Consider the following 23,393-nt stretch of genomic DNA (forward strand, 5'->3'; position numbering starts at 1 on the left):
TTTTTTTTTTTTTTTGACTTGTGTGTCTAAAGATCTAGTGAAATTATTGACATGACCTGTGGGCGACAAGAGCCCTCTCAAGTACGTTTGCAAATTTCCACTGACTTCAGTGGGAGTTTGGTAAGACTTCCTTAGGGCCTAATTTGGTCTTCTGTCTCCACACATGGGCCGCTTTAGTTAATGATCCAGGCTCTTTCAGAGAGCTATAGAATTCCCACCCATCCTGTGATAAAGCATGGCACTTCCCACCAATTTCACGAGAATGGAAAGTTTGTCCAATGCATCATGCTAGGATTGAATTTGGAATTTGTTAAACAAACAAAAAGTCCAGTTTTCATTATGTTCACTTAAAGTGTATACTATTACTCTTTAGTTAAAATGTAGCCAATTAAAGAGGCTGAGGTTGTGCTCCCTTCATAGTATATATATTAAAGAAGCTGAAGTGAATCTGAATTTGTACTATTTTCATGATATTCAAAGTTATTCTACAAGATATATATCTCTGGTATAGCTACATTGTATTACGTACATAATGTGTTACATTATATATGAAGTATTCCTGAACATCATGGCACATATCAAAGAGCAAAAATCTATATCTTGTATTTCAGATAAATCTCTTTAAATTTTTATGCTATCTTTATTTAAATATTACATTATCAATCAATTGTACTTAAACGTATCTATTTTTACTAAATGGGAAAGTGTCGACAAAAGCTTTCATTTGCAATGAGGTTAAAGAATTTTTTCCTTAAAGACAAAGAAAATATTGAACTTTCAAGCAAAACAAAACAAGAGTGCTGTGTAATGCTATTCTGGTGTAATATGAATCTAGAATTTGCATTCCAGGGGAAAAATGTACCACATTTGTATGTATAACACCCTGGACCTAGGAAGTACTCTGTGCCTGCCTGGTGGATGGGTTTAGCTGATCACACTGACAAGGTTCCGTATGGTTTCATCAGTTGGCATTCTGTACATTTGGCAGAGTCCCGGATGGTTTGTCCTACACTGCAACGATTTATTATACACTACTGTATGTGGGGTTGATTATGTTGAAACGAACTAGGTGTTGTTGTTGTTGCTGCTGCTGCTTTTAATTCAGCCAGAAAGAGAAACTGAAGGACTCTTGAGATGGGAATTTTCTATTTGGGGATGTGCACTGCTAAGTAAAACATTCAGAAACCTCTCAGCTTTACTGCATGTTATCTATTTCATTAGACACCTCCTTAACCACTCCCGATGCCACAAGCTGAGTCATCCCAACAGCAACAAAGACTCTGTTAATATTCATCCCCAGTGGTGAAGATACAAATGGTCTGGTGACTATTGACGTAGTTTGGAGTCTTTGGGAAAGAGAATACCTTCTGAATCAAAAACACTGCCAATGGTTTTATAGCAATGTTTTCTTCAATGATTATTCTTTATATTCAATGCATCTTTTACACTGTCTTCATCAAAATAAAACTAAGCAACAACAAAAACCTCCTTCATTAGTTCATTTACTAAAAAATTAAAAAGCTAGCAAAGAAGAGCATTAAAAAACAAGGTTTTTTTTTTCTCTCTTTTGTTTATAACAAATGTAATTGTGGGAGAGAAATAGATGTGGAGGCATGCTCAGAGATGAAATGGCAGAAAGTAGATGAAATTTAAACTCTTTTCTCTACCTCCCTTGCTTTTTATACATAATGTCACTTAATCCTCTTAAGATCATATGCAACAGTAATGTTTTGTCCAAGAGGGATGGAAAGTAGAATAGTTTAACAATCTGGTCTGTTTCAAGAAAAGTTTTTGAAAAATCTTTACGTTGACCACAGATATTTTATATATATATGTATACACACACACACACACACACACATATGTATTTGTTGTTATCTATATGTAACATATATGTATAATGTATATGCACGTACATACATATATACATACACACAATCCCCATGCAATAAGAAAACACAATATGACATATATACAGAATGTTCTGTAATAAAGTGATTTTATAGCCTGTGGACAGAATTACTCAAATATGACTCATATTTTAGGAGCAAAAAATGATTTTGCAAAAGTTGCCTTGGCTGATATGTGGCTGCTAAAACTTCCTTCTAGGTTGCTATCATCATTTCGAAATTGTAAAGTGTTGTTATACTCATATTTCTACTATCGTAGTGGCAGGTCAGCCTGGTTTTCATTTTTGTATTATTGCTCTTACTTTCCTAAGTGATATTACAGACTATAGAAATGTCTGCAACTATAGACCAGTCTCGTCTATTGTCTGGAGTCTAGACAGACCATAGAAAAATCTCTGTGACACATAATAGGCCAAACAATTTGTAGGGTTGTTTATCCCTACAAATTCACTACCCGGAAAAAAAAAGGATATACTATTTTATTGAGAGTAGGTAATATTATATAATCTTCTAGTCCTTCCCTGAATGACCAAAAAAAATCAGGATAGGCTTATACATTTGAACAGGTTTTTTTTCTGTATTGTTTAGTCAATACACAAAGCAATCTATAGCTCAGAAAAACTCAGACTTAAGATAATTTTGTCTCCACTGTAGTTTTTTTTCCTAAGTATTTTTGACAGGTATTTACAAATGTAGCTCATATTTGTTTCTTTGGAAAGATAAAGGGGAGAGGTCCTTTTCTCTTTGCTCATCTCTAATGCCTATTCTAAATCTCTGAAGGCCAACTCTATATATAGAGTCTCCATGTACTGAAAGGGAAGCGGAGCTTAGCTGGAGTCCACTTCTGAGAGATGGCAGATCACTTCATGGGCAAATGCCGCCATTATTGTAATTACCGCTGTCTCGTTCACCAGTCTAGAACTCACAGAGCTCAGCTGTACTTACAAGAGAAGGGCACCCTCTGAGCAGTGTGTCCTCAGCCTTCCAAATCACCTAAACTGCAGAAAGCCAGACAGAGTGTCTTCACGGCAAACTGGCCCCATTTAGAAGTTGAGGTCAAATCTAAGGCTCGTGCATGGGTGACAAGAGGGAAGGGGTTTGAGCAGGAAGTGATTTAAAAAGGGGAAAATATAGAGAGAAAGAAAACATATGGCATTGAGGATCAAATTGCTAGTAGACTGTGCTACCATTATCTGTATTCAGAATTGGTCCTCTGGTCCCCATTAAAACTGAACCCCTCACCAGGGTCATGCTGGCCTTTGGATGGAAAATCTTGCTTTATGGAACCCTCTCAGAAAGAAGATGAAACACTTTTAAATAAGCCTTATAATACAATCTGCACAAGAAAGTAAATGGTAGTTTCTAGAGTATGCTTTGTTGATCCATTTTCTTTGAGACCTCAGTACACTGAATAGGTGTCTGTCTGCAGGAAGACACCTCACGTTCATTTCTCCCTGGTTGATTTGAGGAGAGGGAGGGGGCAGCAGGCTCCCTCTCACCAAGGTCCTATTCCGAGAGTGAGGCTGGCTTCCTGCTTCATGCTTGGGTTACCTGTGCAGTCTCACAGGTGCTGTACATAGAGGTTCCTTCAGCTTGGCTTCATGCTTGGCTGTCACCGTCTTGCAACCGTTCAGAAATTTTTCAACAAGGCACCCCACATTTTCATGTTTGCACCCCCCCTGCAAAATTATGTAGCCAGTCTTTGCCACAAGAGTATTGTTCTTAATTCTACTCATGATGCAAATCAGAAATGAAAAATTATGGCCTTGACCTAGACTGTTAGGAAAAAGGAGAAGTCTTTAGAAAGGTGGTCATTTGTAGCACATGTTGCATGATCTTATTATTACTTATGTCTTAAGACTATTTGAAAATGTTGAATGGAATAGCAAAGGCTGTAGATTATAAACATCATGAGGCCCAGAAGAACAGAGCTGAAACCGTATGGATATTCTCATTCACTCCCCATACCCTTGTTTTGATCATACCGTAATTTTAACCGAAAGTATAATAGAGTTTGGGGGAAAGATCTCTATGATGCCTACTACATTTGGAGTGGAGAGGGTCAGCCTTTCTCTGTCACTTAATTGTCACACCATCATCAAGTACTGCCTGATAAGAGACTTCTGTGACTACCAGTGGAGATGTCCCCATTCAAGTCTAGGTAGACCTGCTTCCTCTGAGACCTGATGCCCAACCAGAAGAGCCATGCAGAAAGGGACTTGGGTGCCACCGGTGGTTAACAACCGTCTGCCTCATCTCCTGTCCCAGCTGAGGCTGCAGCTGCCACCGGGAGTCTCAGCACATGATCATGCCCTCTTCTATTATATACAATTATCTTCCATGACTTTTAAGATGATGGCAGAGAGAAATGGCCCGAATCCAGATTTGCTGATGCAATTTATTATGAACTTCTGAAGGGGTAAACAGAGGATTGTGTATGAGCTCACTGAAATCACCAGATTGAGTATGTCCATCTGCCCCCTACCCCCTTTTTTCCTTTTTGTTGCATTTAAATGGCTAAGGTATGAGTAATATCTTGGGGTATATGACTAATGAGGTAAAGTATAAAACAGCAGTGTTTTCAGGTAGGCCACATGATGCTTTGTTTATATAGCACACATTTTTGGTTGTTTGATTTCAGCATTGTAGCTGGAAAATATACTGCACACATTTATTTTCACAGACAGGGGTCTATTTTCTTTGCGGAGCAGGTGCTCAACTCCCATTAGCATAAATGGAAGTTATGTGAATTCAGTGAAAGACAGAGAAGATCCCTTTTATTTGGCTATAATTTTTATTCTGTTTGTGCATCTTAAAAGTTATTAAAATAGACAGTGCTTGCATGCACCATTTAAATTTTCTAAAATGTAAAGTTAAAGATGAGCCTCGCTCTTGAATAAGTTTTGAGGATCTTTCTCTTCAAACTGTGGGATGCAGTCTGTTTGTTGTGAAGCTGTATGATCCCATTCAATTAACTGAAACGCGGAGAAGATAACAAGTCATAAGTTAACTACCAATATAACCTGAAAATACTGTGTGTATGCCGCTTCAGAATACACCCAAAGAGGACTGTTAATCATTGTTGGATTTTTTAAATGATGTGTGAACACACATATTCTAAAGAATTAAAAATAATTACCCACCACCATGGCTCCTTTACTGAAGAGCAAGCTTTTATGTATGTATGTGTGTGTGTGTGTGTGTGTGTATACACACACATATATATATATATATATGAAGCTGATTTTAATAGTACATGGGCCAGTGAGTATAGAATTATTCACGTGTCCTGATGATTGATAGTCAGCCTATCTACCTGTCTGTCTTGCAGATGTGTTTTATAGAAAGCCCGTTGCTATTGTTAATGCTTCAGTGCTGTCACATAGATGGGCTGTCATAAATATCCCCTAACAACTATGTTTGCTGCTTATCTGAATTAGTTAGAATGCTGTTTGCAGCTCCAGTTTAAAAAAAAGCAGTTTATTCTCCACCTCCTGTTATTTCTTTTTCCATTAACCTCTTCCAGGGAAGATTTTGTTTTCAGTTGTGATAAACACACATAAGTTTCAAATCCCTGATTATATTTCTACAATAGCCAAATGATAAGATTCCAAAGTCATTTTCAGCTTACAGCAGAACTTGAAAAATAAAACGGCAACTTAAAAACAAACTTGGAGACGAATAAATCTGTGCACCCTTAGCTATTATTGGTTTGGTATCCCACGCACTAATTACCTAAGGAAACATGAATTCATCTTTGCATTTTAACCCTGAACTTTGACAGCATTTCAAATCGCTTGTTTCATACGACTCTTTGGGGGCTAAAAGAATAGCAGTCATTTTATTACAGATTTCAATAAATACAGTAAATTGGACATTTGTTAATATATTACAAGGGTCTTGCAAAATTCTTGAAAAGAAAAACTGCAGGTGAATAGGAGAGATTAAATGTACCTGCACGATTTAAATCTTCATCTGAGTGTATTTTAAAGCTCAAATGAAAAATTAGGATGACAGTTTATTTGGGATCCCGACAGGAAAAATGGCCTGTGAAATACACTTCAGAATGGTAGTCCAGGTGTAATGTCCAGGGACTATTAAAAAGTGCCTCAAACAGTTTCTGTAGCCAGCCAGCTAGCACAGGGATAAAAGAAAGCGATTCGATCAGCCATCTCTCTTGCACCTAAAATATCAGTTCAGTATAGAGGCATCTGAGAAACTGGCAGTGCTGAGAGTGCAAAAGAATTTGACGCAAAATAAATACAATGCGTTTCTGGTTTGTAAGTGGATTACACTTAGTCGATAATTGTTTGCTTTGTGGAACTACTTTGTGTTTGCCAGTAGGACAGGGCCTAGGTCAATTTTCCACAAGAAGTGTGTGCCCTGAATATAAATAATCCCCGCTCCGTGGGGAAGGGGTGTGCAGAACACAACATATGAAGTTTAACTGAGATTTTGGGGTTAATTCAAATAAGAGTCCCATAATGAAAAAGAACTGGATTTGAAATCAGCTCATTTAATGATGGTGCTTTATGAAGGCTATTATCCCCCGCTGATGACGAAGCTGAGAGCATGGCTGAGCCTCCAGAAGGGAGAGGGAGCTGGGCTCGGGTTACGAAGGTCCAGTTATAATCGCCCCAAACACTTGTGTTTCTCATTAAGTGAGTGTGGCCACAAGTTGCTAGATTCTTGAAGGTCTTTGCAAGTCCTGGCTTATTCTTCAGTGAATAAACAATATTATTTTCTTTAGCCGATGCCAAACACTTCTTCTGATATCCCTCCATGGAGAAGAAAGGACTTTGGCGTAAGTTATTCTGTGGTGCCAAACATCCAGATAAAAACTGAAAATCCAAATACTTAGTTCTGTCGACAATATCTAGATATTCGATGACATAGAAACAAAGCATTGGGATTTTCAATGGCACTTTTCAGTTTTTACCTGAATTTTTAATTGCCATAGCCACAGCACTGTGCAGTTAAGTCAAAAAACACCAAGGCATATCCGTATGAGCAGATTTGGGGTGCTAATAAATATAATTACATAAAATAAGCTACTTTGAAGTAATATATTAATTCATTTTCTTGTCATAATAAATTACATGTATTTGAAATAAAATAATTTGGTTAAAATGTAAGATTGTAATTTTAATATTAACTTGATTTCTTCTAGGAAAAGTGCTTAATTGAAAAAGGAAAAAGAAAAAGCACTATTAATTCCAATTAATGTTATAATTACTCATCTTATAGTGAATGTAGTAGTCATGGTTTTCATTTTGATAATTATATATGTAAAAGACTGTAATTAAACTAATTATTATATAAATAGTATGCTTATTCAGGTACATTAGTTTATAAAAATGAATTTATAGGATTAATATCTTTTCAATCTACTTTTTCTCTGGATTGATAAGAAAATACTTAACGACTTTTATGTATTATGGAGAAGTTGATTTGATGGAAAGAAAACCCTAATATCTAACTTTATAAAAACCAAATTAATGTGTGCATAGTAATTTGCAATATTCAATGAAACTCATATATTCCCATTTTGGTGATAAATGGCCTATGAATATAAACCTTCTGCAACAAGTACCAGTTTGTATAATTAATCATCTTTATGATTCTTCTGTGATTTCAAACTGTCATCTTCAATAGCAGTTTGGATCTTGAAGCAGTCATTAATTATAGTGTTAAATTTTTTCATGGCTGACAAAATTGTTTAGTTTTAGAATTTCAAAACTGCTAAATTTTATCTTGAAAAATTACTGCTTAGAACAGTAGCCTCAAATCACAGCTTAGACCAGCCGAGCATGAAGCGGCTCCAATCATCTGTGAGGCTAGATTAACACTGGCCTGGATGGAAATGGAGAGTTGTTTGTTTCTTACAGGAGTACAGGTGTTACTATTGGTGCATCTAAGACACGATAGGAAATCAAGTACCTGCCTATGCGTGTTTATGTGTAAATATTTATGTTATATAGGTGGGACTTGCAAAGTGAGGGAGTGAATCATTCTATTCTAATTTCAAAGAAGGTTTGCATGGATTTCTGAGAATGTCAGCTATCAGAACATCTTCTCCATTTTAAAACATGAATTATTTATCATTTAGGAAATATCAAAGCTTAACATTGTTGAAGAAATTTTGCACCCTTCCTTTTTAGGGTGGCAGATAAAACTGATCAGTGGTCCATTCCCTAAGATCTTTCTCCCTCATGGCCAGCTAATAGTTTCTCAATATGTAGATGAAATATTTCATTTTTATTTATCTTAACATTAAGGAACCTTTGGTAAAAAAGTGAACGTGTTCTAGTAGCCTCAAAACCAGCCACCCTTTTGATTTAGATTTTTTTTTTTTTTTTCAGTTTGGCAGCCCTCCTTAGGTTAATCACATTCCTCAGTAAGGTTTTTCTAATGTTTAGAGTGGCATGTCCACAGAAACATACACAAAGTAGATACTTAACAATTGTCTATTTGAGTGGGATAGCCCAGCCTTGCACAGTGCCTGGCACATAACAGGCACTCTATAAATATTTGGGTGAATGTTTCACACGTGAAAGTTGAAGGTTAAGGGAAAGCTTAATTGTGTGAAGCATTCAGAATGCAGCCTCCAAGTTGGCTATCGACTGATGGACAGGACAAATAATCCATTTAACTATGTTTGCACTGAGCAGGATATATAGAAAACATTTTAAAAAGAGGGCTTGTCCTTCTTCCCCAATCTCTATCCCACTCCCCCGCCCTCTTGTGCTTTTAAAAGTGAGCGATTGGCCACTAGTGTAATGAAAGCCTAACAGCTGATTCAAATAGTTGTCAAACCACTGGAAAAACGCTTCCTTTTCATTGTGCTTTTTTTGGACACTATAGATATGGTAAATCATGAACTACATTATAAAAATACCTCTTTTATGCCCAAACATTCAGTAGGAGGGAATGACATTTCTTTTATTACCTCGGTAAATGTTTCTAAGGTGTTTAGCAATAAGCTTTCTTTTTGTCAAAACTGCTTAGATGCAGTGGTTGCTAGGAATTTACTAGAAAACCTATAGTTAATAATATCAGGAAGAGAAAGGATATATGTTTAGTCAGCTAATATGACAGACTAGCTTGAGTAGCCCATGCTTTTTTTCATTTCCCTGTCATTTTCTTGATCTTTTCTGTTCTAGAAAAAGAGTGGTAATTAAAGTTTTAAAAGTTTATTTTCCATTATTGCCCATCAGCCAATGTTTTTAGCACTTTTTCCATCTTTTGGACAGAGGAATAGATTGTTCCAAATAATAGAAAAAAAATAATGCTTAAGAGATTTCTCAAGAAAAAAGGATGAGATTTTAATACAAATGTGAACAAGGTCGTCCGTAGACCTTAGTAAATTAACTCTTTCTTCTTCAGCTGTGTGATTTTTTTCCCTCTCCGCAGGTAAAAACTCCAGAATTTTGTCATGCTTCCTATAATGTGAAATTTTAACATGAAGAAGTGTTTATTTTTTAAGAATAGTGTTTAAAATTATTTCCTTCAATGGTTGCTGACTTATTGAAATTGATATAGACCCATATTTATTACTATTTACCTTTGATTTTATGTCTCGTCCTTCTTTCCTTAATTGGGTGGTAATGGATTTTTTTTTAAAGTAGTGTTCTAACCTGCTATAAAAACCAACCACCCATTTAAAGATACTAGAGAAGAGAACTTTGGCAGAGAGATCTCAAGCTTCACGGGTGGATGAGGGGTCCCTTAGAATAGGATTTTATGATAAAATAAATTCTTTCTTTCTTCACCAAAAATAGCCAAATAATCATCAGATTACTCTCGGTTTGCATGCTGCTAAATTTCACAGAAATTTTAACCTACTGACCAGGAACAGCAGATGCTACAGAATGGAGACTAATGTAACTTCTACTTTCTGGCCTTCCCTAAAAGTGCTGTAAATACTAAGTTACCACACAGACTATCTTTTTGTGGTGGAATACTGCAGTGTATTTACCCCTTCTGTATACTGCATTCTGGCTTGGAATTTTGGTCCGTGGTTTCATCCGTTGTTACCAGTGATGCTAGACTCCCCCAAGAGTTAAATACAGTGGAGCTTGTATTTATGTGAAGCGAGTAAGCTTGGTCTTTCCAGCGGCTGTTTCATTGCATGTTACCTCCCACTTTGCTTCCCTCTGTGTGTGTGGCAAAGGGAATTGTCCTAAGAAATATCGGCTTCCTCTGAACACAAACGTGTTACCAGTAAATCCACAATCTCCTGATTTGGGGTGCCGTTAATAATTGCACTTTTAAAAAACCTTTTAAAGCTTAGAGGGGTTTAGTCTCTGTGGAAACCCACATTCGCTTCCACGGTCTCTGTAAATGCATTAAAAACAACAACAAAAAACCAATGCATATTAAAGTGAAAGGGTAATTTGCAAGATATCTTTTTAACAGAAAACTTTAATTTTGGGGTTCATACAGAAGTTGTCATTTACCTGTTCATAATCGATGGCTAACATAATCGTCCCAGGCTTTTTTATAGTGACTCCATTTAATTAAAAGATTACAAAGATGCTGATGAACCACACATCGATGGAATACTAGTCCCCAAACTTGGAGGCCTACTCATTTTCATTTGTTTGCCGTGCTTAATGTGTCTGAGAAACCAAACTGAAATTACGAAATAGCTTTCTGTCTTAATTGTCCAAGATTTTTAAAAATTAACCTACTTTTATATAAGCAATGCTCGAGACATATTTTTACCATAAAAAATTCAGCATTGAGCTGGTAGGAGTTACTGCAGATAATGCAGCTTTTTCAAATCAGCTGCCAGGTACTATAAACCCCTTAAAATTACTAACAAATGAGGGAGGCTTGACTGTGGACTGTTCAAAATTGTTAGCCATGTGCTTATAAAAAGGGACACATGAATGATATTTAACCCTGGTCATAAAAAGCCATTTGATTTTTATAACAGCGTGTTCAGTGGTTACAAAGCTTTATAACTTGAGCTAAAAATGTAGAATCCCACTGTAGAAAGTGCCATAACAAGGACAGAGCTAGGGGAAGCTGGATTGGCGTACCTGAGAAATTAAAAATATGCATGTATATGTAGACATATCTGTGGATGTGTATATTTACAAGGAGTAATTATACTTTAAGTTTGATTTTTTAAATGAGCAATAAAAAGTACTCTGACAGAATTTTTCTTGTGATCTGAAAGAACCCTTTCCTCATATCCAGCTCATGAACTTTAGGTATTATTAAAAGTATGACTATTTAGGAAAGTATTTGTGTGGGCTTTCAAGAAATCAAATGTAATAAAAATAAGGTATATTTCTAAAAAGAAATGCAGCTCTATACAGGTGAGAAGAAGGAAATGGAAGAAAGAAAAGGAAAGGAGCAAAAATTACCTCCCCCAAATGGAAAAGAGAATAAGCATTAAGGAAAAATAGGGAAAAAAACATCATTTCCTCCAGTTTCATAATGTGCCAAGCACTGTGCTAAACCCATTATATTTGGCAGTGGAGGGGGTGTGCATGTGTCTTATTTAATATTCGCAACACTCCTAGGAGATGGGTCTCAAAATTCCTTTCTCACAAATGAGGAAGTTAAGATTGGAGACGTTAAAACAGTCTTCATACGGACATACTGCAAGTAAGTGGCAAAGCAGGGAAAGAAACTGTGATCTGGCTGATACTGGAGGTGGAAAAAGTCAACCTTGGCTCCATTCTTAAAATTTAGTTATTCTGCAATCTTTGCCTGTCTTTAAGTGCACCAGAAACCCAGGCCAGACACCTAGTGGTCAGGCTAGTTTTGGGGGGGACGGGCTGGGGCAGCATCCAGAGGTGCCCTCTCTTCCGTTCAGGCAGACAGGAGGGGCAGATCCATGAAACAGCCTCAGAAGTAGGGAGTCGAGGGGACTAAAATGATCAACTTCGATAAAATTTCCACAGCTTTTACACTTTTGCTTTTTATTTTTGACCTTTTATCTTCTAAGAATCTTAGAAGATTAAATACAGTCTTTAGACTCTTTTAGCAGGTGATTCAAAACACTTACTTGCCTGCCATTCTGCCAGTAAGCTGGCATTTCCTAAAGGGGCGAGGCTCCTGATTGGCCCATTCTACCGTGTGAAAGTTAGGCGATCTTTAGCAAATCATTTAGCTCCCCGGTCTTCTATTTCCTGCCTGTTAAAAGAGGTCCATGCCTTGTTCCTTAATGTCCTCACATAGTAAACATCAGAATTATTTTAAGAAAATAAAAACAAACCCACAAAAATGCTATTGAATCGATATGCATGCCATTTACATATATCATTTGGAAGAACATGTTCAATCTGAGTGACAGTTTAAAGAGAAAGAATGCATGACTATTCCATGAAGAACTCATGGTATTTTCTTCACTTAGATTACCTCTCTCATCCTCTTCACATCTCTGTTGATAAATGGGTCAGACACTATCATCCTCATTTTACAATTGAGGCAATGAGAGGTTAAGTGCCTGACCATTGCCAGTACCAAGATGAGAACGGGACTTAAGTCTCCTGTCCAAATCTGAGCTCCATTTTACCTCCTCCTTATGGCCAAATTGCTACCTCAGAAACTATCTATGTTCTTAGTTCCCTCGGTTCTAAAAATAGGCTCATATCATATCTATACAAGGTCATCACTCTTAGAGGGAAGATTTTATCATCTCGGGAATTAGAGCCATGAGTGCTTGTGGCATAAAAATGCTTTATACATTTCACAAAAAAAATTAGAAAAGTCTTCTAGTAGGGGGTGTGAATGGGCTTGTTGGGTGCACCTTGTACATGAAGCACTGGGAAAATCTGAATCATCCCTGACCTAGGATGTGGACTTTGGCAGATGAATCTGAAGGCAGAAAATGTTTCCAGATCCACTGTGGTTCAGTACAATACTGGAAGAATTTTTACAAATCCTTCTTTATGGTATTCCCTTGATATAACAATGGGCCATTTCCTTCACAGTGCTTTTTTTCTTTTAATTAAAATTATTCATCATGATGAAAAACTTGTGACTATTTTTCCTATCACGAAATAGAGATTGTTCAAAAATTATTCTAAACTGTTTTTTTCAAGTGGAAAACAAATCCACAGTGATGCTCTAGGTTTAGCCTTTAATGCCTTGATGGAAACTTAAAGAGATGCTGAAGCCTTGTCATTAACATGCCATTTGCTTTCCTGCTACTTACTTGACACACAACACACACTGGGACACGTTACGGTTGTCACTGTAAGAAAATAAATTTTAGGCTATGCATGTTTTGAATGTCAGTGAAGTTAAAAAAACAAAAAAAACAACAAAAAAAAACCCCACCTGTGCAAGTATTCACACATTTTGACCTAAGAAAATATTATTCACTGCTGTATCTTTAATCCCTAGCACAGTGCCAGGCATAGAGTTGGTCCTCAGTCCATGCTGATTGAATGCGTTTGTGTTCTGGTTAGAAGAACATGAGAGCAGTCTTACTCTTTAACTAAGAAACATGAACAAAGAATTTTCCTACATTAGGGTATTACTGGATTAAAGATGTCCTAGAGAAAGTCTGAAATGAATTTTTGCTCTTGAGCCTCCAGCTATTTGTTTGTTTGTTTAAGTTTATTTATTTATTTGGAGAGGGAGAGGGAGAGAGAGAATCCCAAGCAGGCTCCATACTGTCCGCACAAAGCCTGACACAAGTCTCGATCTCACGAACCATGAGATCATGACTCGAGCTGAAACCAAGAGTTGGATGCTTAACCGACTGACACACCCAGGTGCCCCCTTTCCAGCCATTTCTAATCAGAGAGAACCAGGTTAGAAAAGCCAGGAACTGCCAAGGATAAGAGGGACAGTTCTGTCCAAATGGATGCTGGTTACAGCCACAGATGTAAAATGAAAGGATTGGTCTTCTTGTTTGTTAGGACCCCTGTTTGATCTTACCTACAAGTAATTCAAATGCCAAAAATTGTTACTTTGGGTGTGGAAACAGCCTGTGAATGCACGTTCACACATTCAAGCTAAGATTATTCTTAAAGTGCTTCCTGACGGTGATACTTAATTCTAAAAATGGGGCAGTGTGCAGTTCACCTTCTAAATCTAACATTACAGTCATCGTGGCTTATTTTTATAGTCAACTAAATGAGAAAGTGTAATAGGATGAGGTAGGTAAATTTAAGTTTCTAGAAGCTGTTGTGTTTGCACTGTGTGTGACTCTGGAATGTTTTTTGTTGTGGTTTTGTGTTTTGTGAACCAAAGCAAACTAACATTTTTGTGAAGTTTATGGTATTCTAGACAGAAAAATACTTGGCAGGATTTTTTTTTTTAAACTTCTAATATTTCCAACCTAAATGGAACTTTCACAGATCAAAGAGAGGACAAGATATGTTAGAATACTATTAACGCTTTTGTGAGGGAAAACCTGTACTTTTAAGGACAGGTGTTGGTATTCTAGTACTATTATTCCCATCCCTGGGGAAAAGCTCAAATGTAGTTCCATTGTAGGGTATTTTTGTTCCTTTATTAGAAACATTTAAATCTGATAAAATTCACTTTCAACCAGTTAGATATGCAACTTAAACGTCATAAATGATACTCAGTTCTGTCTCAAACTGTATCTGGGCATATATTCAAACCTTAATGGCTCACAGTCTTAATTAGTATCGTTTCTTAATGGCCTTGCCATTACTACTGGATGAAACTATGTGAAACATATTTACCTGTTTTCTTATTTCAGCATATAGTTTCTATATATTGCTATCAATAAAACATTATGCATGGCATCATATGTTAACTTGTACCATTTCAACCAAGAATATACTGTTACGTTAAAGAGCCAAACTCCTAGAGCAATATACTCTATTCTATATTGTATAATGTATTATTAGTGAGGACTGCTTTTTTCCAGGACTTAAAGTTATATGAAATTATGAGGTGCCTTAGCTAGAGTTTGATTATCCTTTATGTATTGGAAAAAGTCATAATCATGTTATCATGATTGGCTTTGTCTCTTCCTAGGCTTTAGTTTTGTGGTTCTTTTTGGGAGGACTTGTTAGGAGTTGGAGGAGAGAAAGGAAGTAGTGAACCTATTCTTTCATATAAATATGATACCAACCCTTTGCTGCTCATGCTTTTTGTTAGCTCTTTTGTAGTAGCATTTGAAGTTTGAAGGCCTCATTTCCCCAGTACGGTATTTTCTAAAATTGAAGAGAAAAATGAAGATCGGTGGAACCTAGGAAAAGAGCTCAAAGTAGGGAAAATGGACTGAGCAAAGGGGGTAACAGTGTCATTCGATACTATTGTGAACTTATGTCATTGCCTAAGAAGAAATTTGAATTCATTTCAATAACTAGGGAAGTAACCATTCAAAACTCATTCATATGACTAAATGAGAATTCTTATTGGTACTGCATTTCTCAAAATCAGTAGAACTTATTCCCCTACCTATATATCATTTCCAGAATTATATTACTGAAACATTTAAACCTCAGTACTAGAACACTAATTGCAAGATATACTCTGTAGACTGCTGATGACATCCTCCAAGAAGTTGTCTTAGCATCTGACATTATCATCCCCTGTAATAAAAATGTTAAGTTCTAATCATTTAGCTGTATATAGTAGGTAACTTTTCAGCTATAAAAATGATCTCAAAGCTTAGCTTTATTTGCTTCCTGTTTTTTATTTTCAAAAATGTATATTGAGACGAATGTGTTATTAATGCTTATAGAACCTAGTACCTATAGATGGATTATACCCTCTTACAGGGCAATCCTCTAAGAAAATCACTCTACATCCTACATCAATTTTATTCTATATAAAAACCATTCAGACTTCTACTTGATCATGCTTCTCATCATCAAATACTTCTCTACTCTATTCCAAACATTCGCAATGTATCTTTAAGCAGTTCATTTCTGGATGCTGTGTAGAGAAATCACTATCCTTTAAATCAGCTAACAGAATTTATACATGTAGCTTGTATCCGGTGGGATTAATTTTCTCCTCACTGAATTGTGCATAGAAGAAGATATGCTTTGGGAAATTTTACAAACCTCCCTTTTTTGGCAAACCAGTATAGGATACTGTCTAGAGATGCAGAAACTGGAGTTAGATGGCACTGGCATTGATATTTGCTAGCTACACAATCTTAGATGATTTAATCTTTCTGTGCCTCGATTTCTTCTTCTGTAAAAAGGAAATACCAAGATTACCCTACCTAGGGCTGTGAGGTATGGGTTAATACATGCAAAGCACTTAGAACAGAACTCTTGGCAAATGTTAGCTACTCATCACCATGTAAGATCTTGCTGAAAAAGCCGTATCATTATTTCATTGTAAGATTTCTTTGTATATGTAAGCTATACTTTTGCCATGCATATTAGCACATTAGCAACACTTTTAAGAAAGGATCAATAGCATTGACTTAGAAAGGCAACGCCACAGTTATTTCAAAATCCTAGACAATTATATGCAGTTTTTATCTGCTATGTTCACTTTAACTCTGGTCTTATGATGAATTTTCATTACTGAAAGTTCTTTAACTGGCTACTGTAATAGTATAGTTTACAAAAGTTTTTTTTTTTTTTTTAAAGTTTCATAAATTCCATGAGTGACTTTATTCTCTTAAGTTGTCAGTTTAAGAGCAACACTTCAGGGCCGATTCAAGGAAGACGAAGATCTGGTTTCCTTTATATTCCAAGGGAAATGGCTGCTTCAGGAGGAACAGTCCTGTGGGCGTCAAGGCTTTCAGTCCTTTAAGATCCCTTTTTCACCATTTTCCATTAATCGCTTTGCAGCTTGCAGTTCCCCACAATGATGAATGGACCCGATTTGCCAGGACCCTCGTGGAGATTCGTGCCAACAGAGCTGATAGCGAGGAAGAAGGCACCGTTGAGTTATCTGCCTAATGGAAACCAACCATCCCCACCCTAGCCCCCACCTTCGCCTTCTAGAACTCAGCTCTGCGGTCATCGATTCCACTTGTATCCAGTGTCCATTCAGTAACAGTGCTGTGTGACATTTTGGGTGTCATATTGTGCCAGCTTTGCTCCAGTATTCCAAATGTATCCCACCCTGCTTTCCCCTGACCTGAAATTCACCAGATCATTTCTATCTTTCTATTTGTCTCAAAAATGGGGGGGAAGGGAGGGGGAGGCTTTACGGGTTTAGTTGTTGCCTTTTAACTACTTAGTAGCTGTATTTAATAGCTGGAAACCTCTGGTTAAATTTGTTCTTACATGCACTTCTGGCATAGTCCTATTAAATCCATATGAAGCCAGATATGATCAGGTGCAGATGTGGCTTGCTTCATGATATGGCACAGGGCCAAAGACTTGAGATGTGGTGTTTTACATGGTGACTCACATTATGAACGGATTTACTAGAAGAACATTGCTGCTCCTTATTTATTGTGGTGTGCTGCATGGAACATATTGATTTGAAAGCATTAAAATAAACGATCCTAGAGCATGTGCATAATGAGAGGACTGTATTGTCTCTCTGCTGCTGTTGAGGTTACATTAAGTTCCAAAGAACAATTACAGTATGCCAGTTCCACGGAGGACGAGAAATCTTTAGAGGTTCGTTGCAATGAACGGAATGAATTTTAATGCCTATTATTTCTAGGTACTTTGACAATATTTCAAATATAGTTGACCACTGATACTTGTCATTCAAGCTAACACAGTCCAACAAGAGTCTGTGGTTCCTGAATATGACACCAGTATTGCCAATAAAACGTTCCAAACCAGGTCTGCACCAGCGTGGATAAATCCTGTGCTTGGGGAAAGACTGATTCGAATGTTGCTATGACAAGGAGGTGGGGGAGATACATTAGGGCCATGTTAAAGATTGATAATGAACTCATAGGCAACCAGCCTGGTTGGACTTAAACCAAGACTCTGGTTTTATTTTTACGAGGGAATGTGTGTGGTTTTCTGGAAAGCTTTCCCTTATCTCTTTTACCCGAGCCACTCTTGCCCCAAGACGGTCTCAAATGTTAAAATAAGAAAAACAGGTTAAGATGGAGATACCAAATGGTCTACATATTTCTTTTTAAAAAATTTACACCGTAAATTTATGTTTCTTGCTATTGGACTTGGAAATATGTCTGTAAACAATTTTAACAGAAAATTTTCTCAAAAATCATTTCATGCCTAGAGAGAATTAAAACATCTCAAGACAGACTTTTAGTTTTTCAGGGAGATAATCTCCATGGTGGTAGGGACTCCTTGAACTGTGAATTTCTTTTAAAAATAATGATATGCTTTTTCTTGAAGTGCCATATGGTATATAGATATTGAAATTCTTTGAAGGCAGGAATTAAATTTTTAAAAATAAAATATGAGGGTCTTAAATAGGTTTAAAAACAATCCAATAAAAGCATCAGGGGGAAAAAAAGTCTCTCAAGCTTATACTACACGACCAAGAATAAAGCAATAACCCATATGTAGCTATTACAGACCAAACTCTGAATGATTCCATGAGTAAAGACTGAAAAGTACAAAGGCCAGAGCGCCTTGTAGTAAGCACGTGAAACATTACATGAGTTTATATACATATGCATCCCACTGTGGTAGCTGGTCTCCAAAATAGTCTTGCATAGTGCTGTTCCATGGGGAATCTGGGCTGACCTGGTATAAATGATGGGATATGGAGGAAGTGATGCTGTGTGGGGTCCAGGACACGGTTGTGAGAAGACTTATAGCTTCCTTCTAGGTCTCTGGGCATACTCATTCTTGGTCCCTAAGCCAAGAAGTACAAGTATCTGTAAAAGAAGCACAACTATCCTGAGACCTCTGGGCCACACACAGGCCTGAGGTGACCATGTAGAGGCCATGAGGATAGACAGACCCCTAGCCAGCCCGCAACTATTCAAGTTATCCCGGCTTGTGTCCTGGAAGGGATGTGGTGGCCATGAAAATTTGCCTCTCTGATCTCCTACTGCAGAGAGTATAACTGACTGACAGCTCCAGCTGCTTTGCTTTGAAATCCACCCCCATGTTTGCTGAAGGTCATGCTTTCCACAGGTTTCTCTCAGCTGACTACAGCACGGCAGGGATACTGAGGCAGTCCTGTTCCTAGGAGATGTAAAACTTCTCTGAGAGGTAACTTGCTCAGGGACTCCCCTTAAGCACTACTAAAACGTTATAGAACTGTACTGCAATCTAAAACTAATCTTCTTTCCTCTTTCTCTCCCTCCCTCCTATCTTCTCTCTCTCAGGGTCAGACCAATATCACTGTCTGATGGCTTGCCCAGCATGATCTAGGTGGGGACGACATGCTGGGCCTGATAAGAGAGTAAAGAGATTGACTATTCGCCAAAAGAGTTGCAAGAATTAACATATACCATTAGGGGCCAGGGGAGTAGCACTGAAATTGGATTTTGAGGAGTTTAAGGGAACCAGAATGTAAGACTGGATAGGCAAGAATCCACTGACTTTGAGATACTTTTTCAGGATATGTGATTTTATACTCTGGCAAAGACCCCAGAGGAGGATGGTTGATACAGTAGTTCTTAGAAGTCTTGAAAAGCCTTCACTTCATGAAGTGAAAATGTCTGAGTTGCCCTGACCGATAGTACAGAAAAGAACAAAGAGGTTGAAGGAAGTATATAGGTTAGAATGGATACATTATGTAAGGCTAGAAGACACATCCAAGAATTATATTCCATAGGAAGGCCCAGAGCACACACTCTTCACCAACACCATCAGCAACGAGCCAGTGAGAAAAGCATAAGCATCTCTAGGAATTTTAGTGGTGACCTTCTCTGTACACCAAGGCTGAGAGGCAGTCACAGAGCAGGACTTCTTAGTATCTATGGGGATAAGACCCTAGAATAACAGTGGCTAGTTAACTGGTGGTAGTTAACCCCCAGAAGCCAGGAAGCCACAATGACTGTAATGGCCAGCTAGATCAGAGGAGCAGCTAAGGAGGCTTTACCCATCCAAAGAACAAGGCATCCTAAGAGAAAAACAGGTCCGCTCAAATGGTGCTTAACATCTATAACCAAAAACATAAAAGCAAGAACGGAGGAGCAAGAAGCTGAAATCAGTTACCTCAATAGAAAATCACAATCCTTTGCTCATTACCCAGACCTGAGCGAATTTTTTGATCTAGAACTCACCGACTGAAGAGGTGTCTAGCTTGCTAGCAGGAAGGACATCATGGCAAACATGTATTGTGACGACTTCCTCAGTCCTTCCCTGAAGGGACCTATGGCCATTGATTCAGATCAATGCACAACGCAGAAAGAAAAATCAGATACCTCGACAACTACTGGATACAGGGTCTCAGTTCAGACTGAAACCCAAATCTGTGTCACAGTCCCCAGTTAGACCAGTAATTTATGGTGACTAGGCAGTATATAAAGTCCTTACTCATTTCTAGGTCACAATGGGGTTATTAGGTCTGTGGACCCACACAGTGACCATTTCCCCAATCCCTACGTGTTCAACTGGAACTAACATATTTGGCATTGGGTCCCTGGCCTCTGGAGTAAGAGCTACACAGAAGGAAGGCCAAGTGGAGATCTCTGAAACTGCCACGCTCCGCCTCCTCCTGACAAGACAGTAAATGAAAAACATTACATCTTAGGGTAGGGCTGGGAGCATGGCAAACATTAGTGATGTTTTTAAAGCCCTAGAAGATGCAGAGTGGTGGTCCCTGACATTTATTCATTTAATACACCAGTCTGGCCCTTTCATAAACTAGATGGATCTTGGAGAATAACTGGAGTAGTGCAAGCTAAACCAAATAGGAGCTCTCATCATAGCTGCTGTGTCATATGTGAAATCTTTCTTGGAACAGATGAATAAGGCCTCTGGTACATGGTATGTGGCTGATTGATGAATGCATTACTTTCTATTCCAACTATATAATAAGATCAGAAAGAGTTTATACTTATGCGGGAATAAGAACAATATTCATTTACACTTTTGTCTCTGTTCACTTCTTATCCTACACCATATTCTATGTAGGTCTGGACTTGACTGAACACCCAGAGAACATTACACTAATCCATCACATCAATGGCATCACACTGATTGGGCAGGATAAACAAGGGTTGACTAATGCACCAGAAGTCCAATAAGGTATATATACTCCAGAGGGTGGGAGATAATTTCAAGGAAGATGTGGGAACTCGCTACTTCAGGGGAGTTTTTAGAAATCCAATGGATAGGTCTATGCTGGGATATCCCTTAGAACTCCCAACACAAGAGGGAGGCACAGCACCTGGTAGGCCTCTGTGGGTTCTCAAGGCAACACACTCCGTGTCTAAGAATACTGCTCTGGTCTGTTGTTATACCAGGTGGCTTGCAAGGTTTTGGGTAGGGCTCAGAATAAGAAAGGACCTTGCAGCAGATCTAAACTGCAGTGCAAGGAGCTCTACTCAGCCATTCAACCAGCTGATGCCATGGTATTAGAAATGTCAATGGTGGGAAAAAAATATGGCAACTTATGGCAGGCCCCAGTAGGGAAATTAAAACAGTGGCCCATGGGTTCCTAAGGGAAGTCATGCTATCTGAAGCAAAGAATTAGGTGACTTTTGAGAAATAGCTCCTGGCATGTGACTGGGTGATGGAAGAGGTTGAGCTCTTCACCATGGAATATGAAGATACCAGACATCCAAACAGCCCATTATAAGTCGACTCCTGTCAGCCTCACCATGTCATAAAGTCAGAAAGATCCACCTGAAACCTCTTCCATAAGAAGGAAATTGTGCATTCAGGATGTACATCTGAGCAGAACCAGAGGGCATGAGGAAGCTGCATGAGCAAGGAACCCAGAAGTCCAATGTCACCCAACAGGATTTCACCAGCACCCCTTTCCCATGCTACACAGAAGGAAGGCCATGCTTGTGTACATGGTCATATGTGGGGAGTATGGGTTTGGTAGGACTGGCTGAAAAAAGAGGAAAGGTCAGAGCCTGGTTTACCTATGGATGACAGCTGGGGCACCTGGTTGGCTCAGTTGGTTGAGCATCTGACTTCAGCTCATATCATAATCTCATGGTTCATGAGTTCGAGCCCTGCATTGGGCTCTCTGCAGTCAGGGCGGAGCCTGCTTCAGATCCTCTGCACCCCCTTCTCTCTGCCCTTCTCCTGCTAAGGCTCTCTCTCTCTCTCAAAAATAAGAGAGAAAGAGAGAGAGGGAGAGAGAGAGAGAGGAAGGAAAAGAAAGGAAGGCGGGAGGGAGGGAGGGAAGGAAGGAAGGAAGGAAGGAAGGAAGGAAGGAAGGAAGAGAAAGAAAGAAAGAAAGAAAGAAAAAGAAAGAAAAGGAAAAAAGAATGGATGACAGCTACATTATAACCATTTTCAAGGGTAACCTTGGAAGACAGTAAAGAGGGAAAAACTTTCCAATCGATGGAGCTGTGAGTTATACACACAGTCACATACCTTGTGTGGAAGGACAAGTGGCCAGAAGTAAGTACATATACGCATCACTGCCCTAGGCCAAGCCCCCATCACCTCACTCATGAATTCTTGAAGTGATCTCCTAACTGACCTCCTGGCTTCCACCTGTGACCTCTTCAGCCTCTTCTCAATATAGTCACTTGAATGATACTGTTACAACACTTAACTCCTCAGGCAAAGCATACCAATGGCATAAATCACAGGGATGTAAAGAACAGCTTAGGGAATATAGTCAATGATATTTTAATAACTTGTATGGTGACAGATGGTGACTACACTTACCGTGCTAAGCATTTTGTAATGTATTAAATGTCAAATCACTATGTTGAACACCTGAAACCAATATAACATGAGATGTCAACTCTAGTTCAATAAAAAACAAACCAAAACAAAACACAAAAATGGCTTTCACATCACTTGGAGTAGAAGTCAAAATCCTGATAGCGGCCCACAGGCCCCCATAAGATTTGACTCTTACTTGTTATCTGATCTTACTTACATCCTGTTACTTAATCTTTGCTAAACCACTCCCGTTTCTCTGACCTCACTCTTTGACACATCAAGCACTTCTAGTCATAGGGCCTTTGTACTCATTGTTTCTTCTGTCCAGAAGGCTGAAAGCACTGAGTTTATAAACCTCCATGCACATATTTCAAAATTTCACCCTTTAATATAATTAAGGTCATTCCTCTGATTTTTCAACTAACCGTTTATCTGTGAAAGTAATAGGTTCCCTAACAGCTTAACATCAACATCAATAAGAAGTCATAGTTTAAAGTAACAACAAACAACTGAAGATGAGTTTAAAAGCGTCTGATGCTCCCAATTAGAGTACTGAGAGAGAGGGAGAATTAAAAATTATAAGTGAAATTAAAATGAGAAAAAGTGTTTTTCTATTTTTATTGAGGTAATTCACATAAAATAAAATACACAGATGTGGAGTGTTTGGGTCAACAAGTTTTAGCAACTGTGTACATTCATGTAACCAGCAGACAAAACAAGATACAGAACATTTTAATAAGGACAGAAATTCTCTCATGGCCCTTTCTTGCAATCATTGTTTTGATTTTTGTCGACACAGATTAGTTTTGCCTGTTACGTT

General features: G+C 38.1%; 1 protein-coding gene across 1 annotated transcript in view; it reads left to right on the forward strand.

Moving 5' to 3' along the window:
- DYNC1I1 (dynein cytoplasmic 1 intermediate chain 1) overlaps nucleotides 1-17,625 on the forward strand; it is a 130,727-nt gene extending 113,102 nt beyond the window's left edge. Inside the window, exon 12 of the mRNA XM_049642276.1 lies at nucleotides 16,673-17,625. Within this exon, the coding sequence (XP_049498233.1) occupies nucleotides 16,673-16,783 (111 nt within the window). The 3' untranslated portion in view covers nucleotides 16,784-17,625. The remainder of the gene's footprint in view (nucleotides 1-16,672) is intronic.
- Nucleotides 17,626-23,393: the final 5,768 nt, after the last annotated feature.

The sequence above is a fragment of the Panthera uncia genome, chromosome A2 (assembly GCF_023721935.1).
Source record: "Panthera uncia isolate 11264 chromosome A2, Puncia_PCG_1.0, whole genome shotgun sequence".
Lineage (NCBI taxonomy): Eukaryota > Metazoa > Chordata > Mammalia > Carnivora > Felidae > Panthera > Panthera uncia.